Below are 16,585 nucleotides of genomic sequence, written 5' to 3'. Positions count from 1 at the left end.
ATTCACGGGAAAAGAAATAGGAGTAATCCACTGATTTACAAACCCCTGCCACTAACGTCGATTTGTAGTGGGATTTTGGAACAGATTGTGTTCAAACATTATGAATTATCTCGAAGGAAAGTATTTATTGACAAATAGTCAACTCGGATTCAGTAAATATCGTTGTTGTAAATCACAATTAGCTCTTTATTCACACGAAGAAATATGTGCTATTGACAGGGAATGTGGAATAGATTTCCTATTTTTAGATTTCCTCACAAGTGACATCAAATCAACCTGCGTGTCTATGGAGTATCGTCTCAGTTGAACGACTATATTCTTCACTCCCTGTCAGAAAAGTCTCAGTTCACAGTAATTGACGGAAATTAGTCGAGTAAAACAGAAGTAATAACTGCCGTTCCACAAGGCAAGGAAGTGTTACAGGCCCTCCGATCTTCCTCATCTACATAAACGATTTAGGGGATAACCTGAGAAGCCCCCTTAGATTGTCTGCAGAGGATCCTGTCATTTTCTGTCTTGTGGAGTCATCAGAACATCAAATCCAACTGCAAAATGATTTGGACAAGATAATTGTATGGTGCGAAAAGTGGCAATTGACCAAATAATGAAGGGTATGAAGTCATCCACTTGAGTATTAAAAGGAATCCGCTTCATTTTAGTTACACTGTAAATCATTCAAATCTAAAGCCTGTAAATTCAACCAAATACTTAGGGATTACAATTACGAATAACTTAAAATGTGACGATCACATTGATAATATTGAGGGGAAAGCAAACCAAAGACTTAGAGTTATTGTCAGAGTACTTAGAAAATGCAACAGGTTTGCTGTAGAGACTGTTTACCCTGCGTTTGTGCACCCTCTTCCGGTGTATTGTTGTGCGGCTTGGGATACGTATCAGATAGGATTAACGGAGGAGATCGAAGAAGTTCAAAGACGGGGAGAGAGTGTCACGGATGTGATATGCGAAGTGGGGTGGCAATCATTAAAACTAAGGCATTTTCATTGCGGCAGACCCTTGTTATGAAATTTCAATCACCATATTTCTCCTCAGACTGTGAAAATATTTTGTTGACCCCTACCTAAATAGGGAGAAATTATCATCATCATCTGAGCTCGCAAGGAGTGATTTAGGTGTTGATTTTTCCTGCTCATTGTTCGAGAGTGGGACGGTAGAGAAATAGTTTGAAGGTGGTTCGACGAACCCTCTGCCAAATACTTAATTGTGAATGTTAGAGGTAATTATGAACTGAACTTGACATCAGTTCTGCAATAAAAGTGACCGAGCTGTTAATTAACGTCGGCTATTCTCAATAGTGACTCGGCTTTTGACTTCCTGACCACTTTCTCTCTATTCATTGCTTGGCAAGTAACAATCATATTTTGAAATTATTTGTCAACATGTGTAATGGAGCATCAATAAACGACGTGAACATAAATGGAATATATCTAATTCATTACCATGCAACGACAAGAATTGATGATGGAAAACTTTCTTTCTTTTAAGATTAGGATTGTTTTGTGGTCGACATTGCTTCAAGCGTGTCCAGTAGTGTTCTTGATACAGACCGTCGCACATGTACGCGCAGTATCTATCACAATCCAGCAGGTTTTATGGAATTGGATAAATGCCTGCCATATCATTGGCTAATGTTGATTATATACTGTATGATTAAATGCTCTATAAATTCCGTTCGCCGATTTACATGCAAACCATATGGGAAACTACGCTTGGACAAGCGGGTAAAGCCCTTCACTAGGGGCCCTGGAAGCCCCGGTCAACTCGCCCTGTTGTGAAATTGAGTGCCGGGAGTAAAAGGCAGTGGGGGCAATGGACTGCCATCCTCCTCCTCATAACGTCGCGGCGAACGAAAAGTTGCACTCTTCCTGCACTCAGGTCAGAAGAACGTTCACAGGTTGAACACTGCAGACCTTATGTTTTATCTGTTTACAGTAACCGATATTTCTTACGTGTATTCGTTGGAAAATGATGCGTGATTAAATCAGGTCCGAATTATGGAACTCATAAAAAATTTCGATTAACTAAGTGGAACCAGAAGTTAGAAGGATTATTAGGCTGTATTTGTCTATAATACAAAGTGTGTCTCATGCGTTCGGTGAATGGTCTCGGAAAGTAAAGCAAAGAAGCGTTACCAACATAATACCTTTATTGTCCTATGAAGTAACCACTACTAGCTACAACACACTTCTGACGTCGGCTGTAAAACTGTTGGAAACTGTCCGTAAAAGCTTCTTGTGGAATCGCTCGCAGCACTGTGCTCATAGTTTTTGGATATCCGCACCATTACAGGGGATGAGATCTAGTGCTACAGAAACGATCCGGAGACCGAGCGACAGACAATGGGGTGGCTTTAGTCACTTCCTTCGGACAGAAATTCGTGATGGATCACGTCTTTGCTGTCGAAAAAGACAGTCAGCATCGTCTTAATCTTGGATTTTGTCAGATGAGTGTTTTGGGAGGCGAGGAAACGATGAACACAGTGCCATTGGCTGTCACTTGGTCTCCGGATAGTCCTGGTAGCAGCAGGTCTCAGCTCCTGTAATGATGCCGGTATCCAACAACGCGTGACCACAGTGCTTCGAACGATTCCACGAGAAATGTCTGCTGAAAGATTCTAGCAGCTGCACTACCGTCTAAAGAAGTGTATTGTAGCAAATGGTGAGTACTTTGATGGGCAGGTATTTTGTTCGGAACTCTTGTTTCTTTTATTTTCTGAGATCCTTCACTGAACTTTTCGGACGAATCTTGTATTTCCCTTTCCTAATTTTTGATTCGTGGTGTTCTTCTCATAGCCGTATAGTCCTTCCGTGTAAAACATTATTTCTTATAAGGGTATATCTTCCATTTTCATGCAGCGTTCATGAACAGCAAGATCTCCAGTCTCACTATTGTTACCCGAAGTCTTAGTAACTTTTTATTTCCTTTTTCCTCTTTCGTTTTCTTCTGTTCTTCTTGTTTCTGTCTATATTTTGAAGTTGAAATCAAGGTAGTTATTGCATTATTTACCATTGCTGCTACATTTCATTATCACAAATCAGTAAGTATGTTTACATTGTAAAATATAGGGCGTCTGATTTGATGTAAGAGAGGACATGAAGCTCCTTATCTGGTCAGGGTAAACACAGGTGCAAAATTGAATAAACAGCCAAGTCTCATTTGAGGTAACTATATTCTGTCGATTGCCCTATTCTTACAAAAAACATGTGTGATTTTATGCTTTTGGTCCACGCCTAAGTACCCAGATGTTATCGGGCAAGCATTCCGTGTGATAGCTGGAGCTTTGTTCATGTAAATGTACACAACTGTTAAATTTTATCAATCTTTCCGTAGTCACTACGGTCTCCGTCCTGAATCGGTAGTAGTTGGAAGACTTCAGGTTACCCGCATTTTGTGTCCCGCTCTGCCAACGTTACTGATCTAAGAAATAAAGTACCTTGTGTAACGATGAAGTAAGCATCACTGTAGAAATTGCGCTGTTCGTGTTATTAGTTTTAAGATGTGCAAAGCAGCAGTTCTGGCCTCAATGTGGAAGCTACCTACGTCTCCTCAAAGAAAATTTCTTGGAATATTGAGTGTGCCAAAAAAATAATTAACATTATCACTAGACGCTGTTTTTTGTAGTTGTTACAGAATATGTAGCAGTAAGTACTTTTACTGAAAATGAACATGTCAATGAGGCATTCATTATTACACGGTTTCACTTCTACTTTCGTATCAATGATAAATACGAAAATAGCATAAATGCACTTTCAACTCTGCGTGAGATAGGTGGAGTTTGTTCACGCTCTAACACCCCTCTCACACGATAGTCTGTGTGGGCGGGGCTCACTTTCTCCGCTCCGTACATCCCTCTCTGTAAAAGAGAGGGAAATGTCTGACAAATGCATTGGCTGAAAGGTATGGACTGTTGGCGAGTGAAGTCTCATCATTTTCAGCGATAAATATCGGCTCTGTACTAAATACTATGATCATTGTTCGTTAGACAGGTAGCGTCGAGGACAGAGGACCCATTTTGTCAACGTTTAGTAGAGGCACACTGATGTCATGTTTTGTGGTCCATATCACAGCTAGCCAAAAGGAACTCTATCGGTACAGCGGTATGTCGTAGACATCTTGCGTCCTCATATGTTATCTCTTATGAGGCAGTATCCTGCTACCACCATGCAATAGGACAATGCTCGTTTGACACACTTCTGAATAATGTTGACGTGTTCCCTTCTTTGAAATAAGTGCGCATTACCGGCTACGCACGATTTTTAATTTCACTTGCTCCTCTACATGTACGTGCTCAAGGTTCGTTGTCAGTGTGTGTAGTACTCAGCGACAGATGTGGAAATGTTGCTACTTAGCAACTGTGAAAGAAGTTTTTAATGGGTGACTTTGGTGGAATGAGAGATCAGGAAGTGTTGTGATGTTGCAGCGACCGTGAGGCGGCGGTGATGCGCGCGAACGGCTGGCTGTACCACTACTACATGGTGCAGAGCAAGCTGCAGTACGGCCTCGCGCTAGAGGCTCACGCCGCTTCGCGCATGGCGGCCGCAGCCTACTACCACCACGGCGCCCCGCAGCCGCCGCCCGCGCCGGGGCCACAGGTAACTTCCTGTACTACTTAATACTCTCTAAGCACAGTTAAGGAATTTTTTTATCAATATATAACAAATGCACCGACGGGATTAGTTCGATATTTATGAAACTTTGTGGAGATGTTTATAACATACAGGGTGTAACTGGTATAAGTGGAGATATTTTTATATGTGGCACCTTAATATGTACACACAGTCTTGACACAAACACGTCACAAGCCTTACGAAGTGACGTTTTCTGCACAGTCGTACCTGGACTGCGATGTGAATACTGCCTGGCAGAATAGACTCACCGTTTTGCATCCTCATGTCTACACTTCAACACCTGGAATATTGCACAGTGGAAAATAAGAATTAATGGCTTCCGTGAGCCACATGTACTTGGAGGTACTACCCAGTCTAAAAACATGCGAATTGTAATAGCTATAATTATTCGTCGGCAAATGACGTAAATACTGACGTAATGTTGTTCAGTAAACTGTCCTCAATCAACAACCGAAATACCTGCCCTTATTCCCAATACAGCCTGTATAACGAGTACTGAATGATAAAACTTGCATACCATCTGGAAATGGTATCCATCCTCAACATAACTATGGGATGAGATCCAGATGGACACAAATATACACTTGCATTTGTTATGACGTGGATGTGTGAAGCCTCCGAATGTCATATTGGAGTTATTTCTTACCAGTCCTGGGGCACGCGCTGTATCAACTCATGGCTATTACTGGTTATAGGCTGAAATGAAAGTATATGCCTTCCTATTGTATCCCAACATGATCTATGGGCGATAAATCGGGGACTCGGTCAAGTCAGTCAAGGAACCGTAGAATCCTGAAGGTGTTTGTGGTCTGAACTGTAGTGTGGGATGTTGCAGTATCCTGTCGGCCTATGACACTTGGCACGTTGGTAATGAAGAGTATAACAACAGGGTTTATCATTCTTGCCACATAGTGGCAAGCGCTTAGCCTCTCTCTAACAGTGACATAATCAATCATGTTGTCATATTCAGTAGCTCCCCACGCCATGATATTAGGAATTGGAAAAGAAAAGGTTTCGAGAATCGCAAGTTCCTTTGATCTTTCATCAGGTCGTCAGCAGACATGTTGGCGTCGATGTGAATGCCACAAAATGAAGCGAGTTTCATCGCCGAACACCACAGAATGTCACTCAATATCCCACTGGACTCTGGCTCTACACCATGTGTCCTCCGGAGAGATATCGAACTGAGCTACTAGGTGGACCCTGCCCATAATGCTCCAAACGTTATCAGTTGGAGAGAGATCCGACGACTTTACGCGAAGACAAACAGCAGAAACTCTGCCCGTGTGTGGGAGAGCATTATCTTGCTGAAATGTAAGCCCAGGACTGCTTGCCATGACGGGCTAAAAATGGGGCGTAGAATATCGTTATCGTACCGCTGTGCCGTAAGGATGCCCTCGGATAACTACAAAAGGAGTCATGGTATGAAAAGAAATGACCATAAGTCCTGATTGTCGGGACATATAGAGGGTGATAGTCAGGTTGGTATCCCACAGCTGTCCGCGGCGTCTCCAGATACATCTTCGCCAGTCATCGGGGCTCAGTTCAAAAAATGGCTCTAAGCACTATGGGACTTAACATCTGAGGTCATCAGTCCCCTAGAGCTTAGAACTACTTAACCCTAACTAACCTAAGGACATCACATACATCCACGCCCGGGCAGGATTCGAACCTGCGGCCATAGCGGTCGCGCGGTTCCAGACTGAAGTGCCTAGAACCACTCGGCCACTCCGGCCGACCAGGCTCAGTTCAAAGCGGATCTCGTCACTGAAGCGATTTCTACTCAAGACAATGAGGTTCCAAGCAGAAGATGTGGCTAGGTGGCTGGAGACGTCTGACTGTAGAAGACCCCAGCAAATCGTGCTGTGTGAGATGTGGCGTATCGCTGTTCAATGTGGCATCCGAAATAAGTTCGAGAAGTCGTTGCGAATTTTAACATCTGATGCTGGTACATTAGTACCAACGTGTGTGGGCACAGCAAACTCAAACTGAATCCTTACAAAACAATCTCTCTAAAAAAACAACTTAGATACTGTTTTTTGACGTCAATACTGCAACGGGCTACTTCAGTCTGTGGTAGCTGCATTTATGGAGTCAGATGAACGCGCAGAACTCATAAATAGCTACAGAAAGAGCTTCTGCATGATATGAAAATCAGGCGTATGACGTGCAATTACTGCAACACTAATTGCTGTATCGATCTTTCGCCACCAAAACATAGCTTCTGATGGGTGTGAGAACAATATACTACAATTTTTTATCAGAGAATGTGAGACTACGTGTATATTATAAAGGAATTAAGATACATATTATAATGAAACAAATCCTGCCCGCCGAATTTCTATGTCCAAGAGGCAAGAATATGACAGAAATCACTTAACATTATCCCTTCTGTACAGGAATAATTTTGGGTCAGGTTAATTTTAGGGCAACGCCTTGTAAACTGTAGTTGTGGCTGGTCACCAAGATGTCGGCGACAGCAAGTCTTCTTGGTTTGAAGAAGGATGCCAGGGGTGTAAGGGCACATTCAAATGGCTCTGAGCACTATGAGACTTAACTTCTAAGGTCACCAGTCCCCTAGAACTTAGAACTACTTAAACCTAACTAACCTTAGGACATCACACACATCCATGCCCGAGGCAGGATTCGAACCTGCGACCGTAGCGGTCGCGCGGTTCCAGACTGTAGTGCCTAGAACCTCTCGGCCACCCCGGCCGGCAGGGCACATTCCTGGGAGGCAGTTGGTGAATATGACCAGACAAGTAATAGCTACATAACAGGTATGGAGAATTCCCTCAGAACACGCTGGTAAGACAGTCATAGCTTTTCGTAGACATGGCCATATATGGGGACAATAGAAAATAGTGCCTAACTTGACAGTCGTATAACAAGGGCCGAGGTGGAGACCCACTTTTGACGGTAATTGTAACTGGATGTCAGGGATGGTTGAGTGTCAGCCGAGGTTCTCTGCTGAATATGGATGCAGCTGCGGCAGGAGAAGATAGATCGCAGATACAAGTACTTCTTCATTACTGTTTGATTACAAACGTTGAGTAACCGAAGTTAATGATGATTATGGGGGTGAAGAGAAATGAGAGTACCTCAAGAGCAGGGAAGATCCCAAATTAGCCTCCTTCCCTGTGATGTATTCTGCATTTAAGATTTACAAAGCAACTGAAAACGAATATTAAGCTCTGAAATCGGGAGGAAAGATTACACTAGTGTTTAATGAGAAATTCACGTGTTATCAAGTATCAGATCAATTAAAGGTTACAAAAATGTAAGCAGTGAATCTCCTATAAGGTAGAGATGAGCGAGAGAGAGAGATGCTAGCAATGAGGAACAACAATGGCGCATGATGGCTCATTACGTAGCTTGTAGGCCCAAATCTGATCGTGCTGTGCTGACGGCGGGTGTGTCTTGTGTGACCAACACGGTCACTACGTGTTGACTGCTCCATGACACCAACTAAAGTGAAGCCTAGAGACCCAGCTGCGTCACCGAGCGAGGTGGCGCAGTGGTTAGCACACTAGACTCGCATTCGGAAGGACGATGGTTCAATCCCGCGTCCGGACATCCTGATTTAGGTTTTCTGTGATTTTCCTAAATCCCTCCAGGCATGTGCCGGGATGGTTCCTTTGAAAGGGCACGGCCGACTTCCTTCCTCGCCCTTCCCTAGTCCGATGAGACCGATGACCTCGCTATTTGGTCTCTTCCCCCCTAACAACCCAACCCAACCCTGCTGCGTCTTATTTTAAAAACACGGCCCAAGTAAGAAAGCAGCAGTCTTGGGACTGTAACAGAGCTTGGAGCCAAGAACAGCGCACCAGGAAACAGACATCGACCGTCACCGGTCGATGCCTCTGCCTGCTCAACATACCTCAGCAGCAAAAGTTGTCGTTCCCGAATCGTCAGAGTTTTGCTTGTCAATGCACTGGACCCAGTTCTCAAGAAACTTCCACGAGTTGACCGAATGCTGCATTACCGTTGCCCATTCGATCATTGCCTGTGTTCCAAAACATTTCCGCGTGACACACGAATAAAATTACTTACGCAAAGGCAGCTGGGAGCAGCCACGTTTAAACCCCTCTTGGACAAGCCATCGTCTGTCGAGCAGCTGGGCAGTTGTTTTTCTTTATACGAAGTATCCTATCATAATACTGTATGGGAATTATGTCACCTGTAACGAACTAACATATTCGGGCTCTTTTTTTTCTTTTTTGGTACTACTACTACTACTACTACTACTATTTTCCTTCTTCTTATTCCTCTTCCTACTCCTACTCCTTTCCTCCTCCTCTTCCTCCTCCTCCTCGCCTAACACATACACTACCTGGCACGAAGTCCGAGCAACGGCCTGTCTACGAGGGTTTTGGTTCCTGCGGAATGCCAGACACGTTGTGAGGATCGGTGGGATCGTACGTAAAACAGCCTGTAAAATTTGGGATAAAATCCGTACATGGGTACGAGGCATGTGAAAGTAACAGTGACCGTAGATGAGCGGGTAACAATGAGTACAAATAAGACTCTGAACAACGGTAATCGCTTCCAGCATAGTGGCGATCGTAGATCGGCGGACTTGGACCGTATTCATGGCCCTACACGGCAAGCAGCCTTAGTTGGTTGTGTTGTGGGGACTGCTTGAGGCTAGTATCCGACGAGCAATAAATCATATATTAGAAATTCTTTTACAAAATTTGGGAGCGTATTCGATTGAAATGTAAGGGTAGCGTCCTAAATATAACTTTTCTTACACGTGAATGTGATGATCCTCCGCAGAATGTAATGTTGTTGATGATAATAAAAGCAAAGGTAATGGTGGAACTCCCGGTCCCATCCGAGGAATGGATCACCATCAACACTATTGCATCCCCACAGTACATGAAACAACGTGGAGTGGTTTGAAATGTACCTCAAGACATCGATAAATTGTTTGGTGTTCAGGAAGTTCACGCCATTATATTATATCCCATTGTCAGACAAATGCTTGTAGTGTAAATTTTTCCGTTGCCAGGATTCTAAATGGCTAGCAACGGACACTAGAGGCGTCACACAAGGGCGTGCAACGAGACTGCTAAGGAGGCTGCTTGATTAATTCGTTTTGAGCCGTTGGCGAGACCCTAGGGTAAAATTTTCTCTGTTGTCGGTCTTTCATTCTAAATCACAGGCAGAGACAGCGTTCACGACGATCAACACGAGTACTGTTGAAGTGGAATACGTGTTGCTTGCCAAAGATTCTGGCGCTCGATCCAAGGGCAACGAGTGCAGTTAGTCAAAAGTGGTCGCCGGCCGAAACGTTTCGCCTAGCGATACCAGCCGCATGTAACCAAATTAAATTTCACCCATTTAATTATGAAATGAAGCACAGTCTGACCTGTTGAGCCTCATTATATTTCCAGGAATGTCTCCATCCGCCTCTTCCATGCGGTGCGCGGAGGTCAGCTGCTCTTTCTTTCTTTCTCTGTCTCTGTCTCTCTCTGTCCTTCCTCTCTCCCCCCTCCTCTCTCCGTCTCTCTCATTCTCTTTCTTCCCGCCTTTCAGCTGTACAGCCAGGCAGTAAACTGCACTCATAACAGGCCAAGGTGCTAGACATGGACATAACAAGATTAAGGTTTAACGTCCAGGCGTCGACGAGGTCCCTGGAAACTGACGGAGCTCCGAATTTATGAAGTAACAGTACCGACAAGACAGAGGAGCATCTGGAGTCACATAAATGAGAATAACTGTTAACACATTAACAAAAGCTAAATCATTTAGAGGGAGCACTAGTTCATTCAGAAAACAACTTATTTTCTCGTCTTTGATATTTTTAACAAGCGAGCACAAGGGAGATTTTTGAGAGTGGTCCTACGATAGAATTTTACTACTGTAGTTATGGAACGTTTTGTGCGTTCATTGTCTGATACGCAATTACGATTCGAGCCTATCTACACTTCAATGATTCGTTTTGCACGTATTGCGCAGCAACGCTGTTTCTTATGAAACTTTCCGGTATGGTTTGTATAGTAGAAGAAATCTCTACTACCTTTAAGTATTCTGCAAGGTACGTATTTTTGTAGACGTTCAGCGGCTATTCGCTAGAAATTGGTCCAGAGACCTCTACATGTTAATTGTCTTAATTGAGGAACTCTTATTCTTGTCCGAGAAGTGAGGCAGTCTACTGCTCATAAAATTTACTGAGCATGGTGAAGTTTCTGCTTGTTTATGTCTTTCCTTGTAGCTTAGTGAGCTTGTTGCTACAGCTAATTCACAATCGCTGTTCGCAGTCTCTATACGAATGCCATTAAAAAAAGCCAGGATTGTTTGCCGCCAATTAACATACACACAGTTTAGTGTTGCGATTTATCAGAAGTATCTGTTACGGGTAAATTTGTTTACAACGGAGTTCATCACGCAGCAGGACAGGGTGTTTTACCAAGCGAACATCTTCAAGCCGGTGCGTAGGCGGGGCAATTGCCTCAATGCTCTCTGTGATTTTGCCTGACTGGCATATTGATTCTGAACTGTACAGCCTTCCAACGGGAACATTTTTATCACCCCTTATATTATGTAGTACCCGTCAGATACAGTACATGTAGATGTTAAATCTTGGTTTAAATATTTCACATGCTGACTCAGTCCAACCTGTGTGAATTTAAGTGTATCGCTTAATGTTACGAATAACCCACCTCCCGTCCATCTTCAGTAAGCACTTAGGTAGGTGAGTCCCAACTATCTCACTGCTGTCATTGTCTACTTCTAGCCAAATTTCGCCACGCGTGTTATTAGACTAGCTGATTTTAAGATGTGTTTCACACTCTGCCACATTTTTTCCTACAGCACATTGATCATGATGGACGGGGATCTAAAACACACTGTTTTCTCTTGTAAGGAATCTTCTGTGCGTATCTCCGAGCTGCAGTAACTCACATTTCAGCTATTGCTTCGTTTGTTAGATAAGCGCCAGAAAAATCCTTAGTAAAAACAGCGTCGGAATTCTGCTCACTATGGAGATAAATATACTGTAGTAGACTGAGCGTTTTCATAACCACAGAAAAGTTTGTGAAAAACCTCTGTTTTCAGTCTCTCGAACAGTATCACACAAGATCCTCGCCATTTCGAGTCACTGACTGGGTATTATCCTGAGAAAAGGGTCCCAGGTTGGTGGTATCAAATCATATACTTGTTTTGCTGACAGAAGCAATCAAATGGGGCCCTTGTATCTACGGAAGCCATCGATAACTGGGTACTGTTTCTATCGTCGAAACATCTCTGATGTATTGTTAATTGGTACCAATCTGCGGGACAGAGGTCGAAAACCACTTCAAGGTGACAGTTAACGACCAAGATGTAGCCTGTTACTATACTGATAGTGATAGAAGTGTTTCATGGAGTATGAGCATAAGATACTAACGTTAAGCTAGCAGTGCTGTTGGTGCTATTCGAATGGAGTAGATAACGTGTCGGCACCTGGTTTCACAATCTCTCGTTATTGCATGTGCATTCGCAAGAGCTCAATTGAATCATTAGAGATAGGAGTGTAGTAAGCCATAGCAGATCACTTGTCCTATAACTTTGCCCAACATGAACTATATCAGATTTAAACTACGCTTAAGTAAATTAATTTACTAGATCGTTGGTCGTACTAGAGTTAAGCTATTTCATTTCAGGAGAGGCCAATAAGTGTCGTAATGTTAGCATAACATTAACATCAAACATAGAGGAATGCTACATTAAGATCGAACGTGGAGTAAGGATAACTATTCCAGATCTTCGATTCTAGGAGTTTCTCCTTTTTCCCTTCACTGAATATGTACTTAATTTGGTATGCTGAAACAAGACTTGTGGAAGAAAGGCTGTTGATATAGATCATGCTCTTGCATAAACCCTACTCTTCCTTGCAATTCTGCTGTCTGTGGTTTAAAATCGATATCCCCGATTAAAGTGCGTAACGAGAAGAGCTATCTGCAGTAGCATGTGTCACTTGCTATCAGTCCTTCTGACAGTATCATAACAGCGCTGTTACACCAAGTCATCGGGGAGAGTTTATGAGAGTCATATAGTAGATGAACCATTCCTCCTTCACAACGACAAGATTTAGAAATGATTTACATCCCGAGCAGCACAGTGAAGTCATGTACGGGTCACACGCCACGTGCATCTTATGGTAGCCTACTTCTGGCTCCCTGACATCTATAACATATTTGAACAAACTATTCCTAAAACAACGACATAACACTGTCAAGAAGTTTAGTGAGCAAATTTCCTGAAAATCATGTAAACAAACTATTCCTAAAAGAACGACATAGAACTGTCAAGAAGTTTAGTGAGAAAATTTCCTGAAAATCATTGTAGAAGGTTTTACTGAACAAGATAAGGCTGCATCACAAAACATTTAGCACGCAACAATGCCCAAAATATGCAATTCGAAAAACTCAGAAACCGATATTACACGTTCTGCACAATATAGTTCATTTGACAGTGACACTGTTAACGTGGTTGTGAGGAAGTGGAGAATCGTCATTGGTGATGTCCGAAATACTGCAGATGATCGCTCGAAGATGCAGAGAGCACATTCCATGGAATTAAAATTTATATCTGTCTCTCGGCAGACCATACGATGGATGTCATAATGTATACAAAAAATTAACCACGAGAACCACTGAAAGCGGAGAGATACACGGACCAGTCACATTAATGTGACCACCATCTATGTTCGACATCAACGTGCAATAACCACTCACAGACGTCAGGTGGCAGCGCTAGCAGGGAGGAGGGGAGGGGGGGGGGTGTTATACAAACCTTGTCGGAGGAACGCGGAAGACAGTGCTGTCGTTGTCATAATGCGGAAACAGAATGATTTATCTGACGTCCACAAGGGCATGATCATTGACTTTCGGACGAAGGCTACAACCATTTCCGAACCGGCTAAGTCTGTGAGCTGTTTGCCTGCCGCCGTCATTAAAGTATAAAGCGCGTTTCAAAATGAAGCTATCCAAAACGGGCGCCGAAACAACCATGATGCACCACAGACCATAGATGACAAGGGTGAACGACGGCTGTGGAGATGGGTACTGACGAACAGACTTGCAACTGTTGAGCAACTGACCGCCCAGACCAACCAAGGAGCTACAAACAGTGTGTTCTCAACTACCTTTCACCCAACATTGCTGCATATGGGCCACCACAACAGGCGCCTGATTCATGCACCCGTGCTGACTGTTGTTAATCGGCGACGAATGCTGGAATTTGCAAGCCCATACTGCAATTGGAGCGGCAACAGGCATCGGGCTGATGACCGTCGCCATGCACGGTGTGAGACGTCTGAAAGCAAACACTCTGCAACAATCGTCGCAAGTTTCCAGGCCGGAGGAGAGAGCGTTATGGTCTGGAGAATGTTTCCGTGGCATTTTGTGGATGATCTCGTCATTCTGAGAGGCACAATGGTTCAACACAAATGAGCATCTACCCTTGGGGACCATGTTCAGCCCTGCTTGCAGTTTGTTATTCCTCGGCACTATGGCGTCCACCACCACGACAATGCAGTAACAGAATGAGTTTACTGTACCGCCTTGGCCATCAAACTCTCCAGATCTAATCTCAATCGAGAATCTGTGAGACCACCTCTATTGGGCAGTATGCGCCACGGATCTTCAGCCGAGACATCTAGCGCAACTGGCTTCGACAATGGAGTTGGCATGGTTCGACATCCCTGCCGGTACCTTCCAGAACATAATTGACTCTCTTCCTGCACGTCGAGCAACCGTCCGCGCTGCGAAAGGTGATTATTCAGGCTTTTGACAGGTGGTCACATTAATGTGACTCGACAGTGTATTATCGTCCATGAAGAAGAAGAAGAAGAAGTTCTCACTGACTGCATCTCTGGAAGACGCATACAGCTGTTAACAGCAGTCCAGTGACCTACACCAAAGATGTGGAACACCATAAGTAATAAAAATTCATGCCACCCGACTCAAAAAAATTGTTCAAATGGCTCTGAGCACTATGGGACTTAACTTCTGAGGTCATCAGTTCCCTAGAACTTAGAACTACTCAAACCTAACTAACCTAAAGACATCACGCACAGCCATGCCCGAGGCAGGATTCCAACCTGCGACCGTAGCGGTCGCGCGGTTCCAGATTGTAGCGCCTAGAACAGCTCGGCCACCACAACCGGCCACCCAACTTAGGGATCCAACCATCACTACTCTGGTTTCTTCATATCATGGTCCTGTGGCTACACCGACTTCCTCTAATCATTCTGGAAACTGAAGTGGAATCCTCCTGTGAAGAACACTTTAGATTAAACAAGCCTGCAGCTGTACTTCTTAACGTCAGGTATCCAGACCAAGGCTCTGAGCCCCTGGAACGCGGTCTGTCGAGATACTACAATTCTTGATGTAGTTGTAACCTTTACAAATGAAAGTCTACCAGGGTTCGTAGGATTTCATCGTCCATGTAAAGCGTGATGTCGCCCCTTTTGTAAACTGATTAATGTCGGTAATTCTTGGTGCTGCCTATGACGAAAATATCCTTTATCTAAGAACAGTTGTCAAACACTTGAAAATAAGTTTTATGTTACATTCTACGCTTCTCAGACTGCAGTCTCTGTTGAACCTACTTCAAGGCGTTCCAAAATTCCGTGGTTTTAGCTCTGGATCGCGTACGCCTTCAAAGCAAGGAACTCTGCTTCTCTAGAGAGACAGCACAATTACGATTTATCAATAAATGTTGACAGTCATTTACAGTGATTGCTCCTCTTTCCTTTTGCTCACTTTTCCTCCTTTCCACTTTTGGCCGCTTGTGTCTGGTGTGGTTGAGAAGTAGCTAACGGACAGCCAAGTGAATACTGGCACATTATGTGGGCACTAGAAACCTAGACGGAGGGCAGAGTGGAGTGTCTCGTGGTGAGGATGATGTGCTCGAACAGGTGGTGTATCTTTTGATGACAAAGCTGCACTTGCACTGTGACAATGGCCCGTGGTGATGAGGGAGCTCTTATGTAGATGGGGAGACCCTGATAGAGGTGCCGTGGTTGCCAAAGTTGTGGGTAGGCTCCGCTTGCGAAGCTTAGCTTGGTGAGGAGATAGTGCTTATGCAGATGGAGAATGCTATGGTGAGGAGGGTGTGCTTACGCAGGTGGTGTCGCCGTACCAGCAGCCAGTGCAGCACCAGCCGCCGCCGCAGCAGCACGAGGCAGGGGTGGCGCCGCCGCATCCGCACGCCGCCTACCTGCACCACCATCACCACCACCATCACCACCACCACCACTTGTCCGCCGATACCAGGGGTGAGCCAGCGTGCTGCGCACCACACACGTATCCTCATGCATCCTCCAACTACGTGGCCTAACTATGCTGATTTCATTGTTGAAAGCACGTTAAACTCAGAACCTCCTGCTCCACTCGCTCCCTTCTCTACTTCTGTTCATTTCTTTTCTCCTTGGCGTTTAATCGTACCGAATATTATTTTGCTCGTCCGTTCAGTTTCTTCCCTGGACGCTATATGCAGGTCACTAACTGCGTGAGGTTCAATAAACATCCTTTCCTCACTCGTTGCCGAGTGTGGACATGCTACTGTAGTACGCGCTTCAGCAAACATTGTCAGAACAAAATTGTAATATAGGCTGTATCAGGTGCCAGACAAATAATGGTTGACACTTCTTGAGGCTCTTACCATTACCGGAGCAGAAGGATGCTAAAGTGGCCCAAAATCCTTTTTCCATCGTTTACAACACGGAGTTGACACTCATAGTGTCGAACTAAAATGTGTGGTTTATTTGAGAAAGTAGTGTCAATTTTCATAGATGGACAGTTACCATTGTAAGCAACTGGTACGTCTTGCCTGTTGACGCTCGTCTTTGGATCTTCTGCCGACGACCGTTTAGCGGTCTTCCTGACGTTTCGCCATCACGAGTGGCTAGGAATGACGACGATTCATCCTCCACTGCTGGTGCA

At 44.2% G+C, this 16,585-nt stretch overlaps 1 protein-coding gene across 1 annotated transcript in view; it reads left to right on the top strand.

The window, feature by feature from the left end:
• The window catches only part of LOC126184243 (neuronal PAS domain-containing protein 4A), a 1,173,452-nt gene that overhangs the window by 1,117,664 nt on the left and 39,203 nt on the right, over window positions 1-16,585 (top strand). Inside the window, 2 exon segments of the mRNA XM_049926613.1 lie at window positions 4,442-4,613; window positions 15,768-15,805. Coding sequence (XP_049782570.1) covers window positions 4,442-4,613; window positions 15,768-15,805 — 210 coding nt within the window.

Source organism: Schistocerca cancellata, chromosome 4 (assembly GCF_023864275.1).
Source record: "Schistocerca cancellata isolate TAMUIC-IGC-003103 chromosome 4, iqSchCanc2.1, whole genome shotgun sequence".
Taxonomy (NCBI): Eukaryota; Metazoa; Arthropoda; class Insecta; order Orthoptera; family Acrididae; genus Schistocerca; species Schistocerca cancellata.
This window is presented reverse-complemented; position numbering and strand designations above follow the sequence as displayed.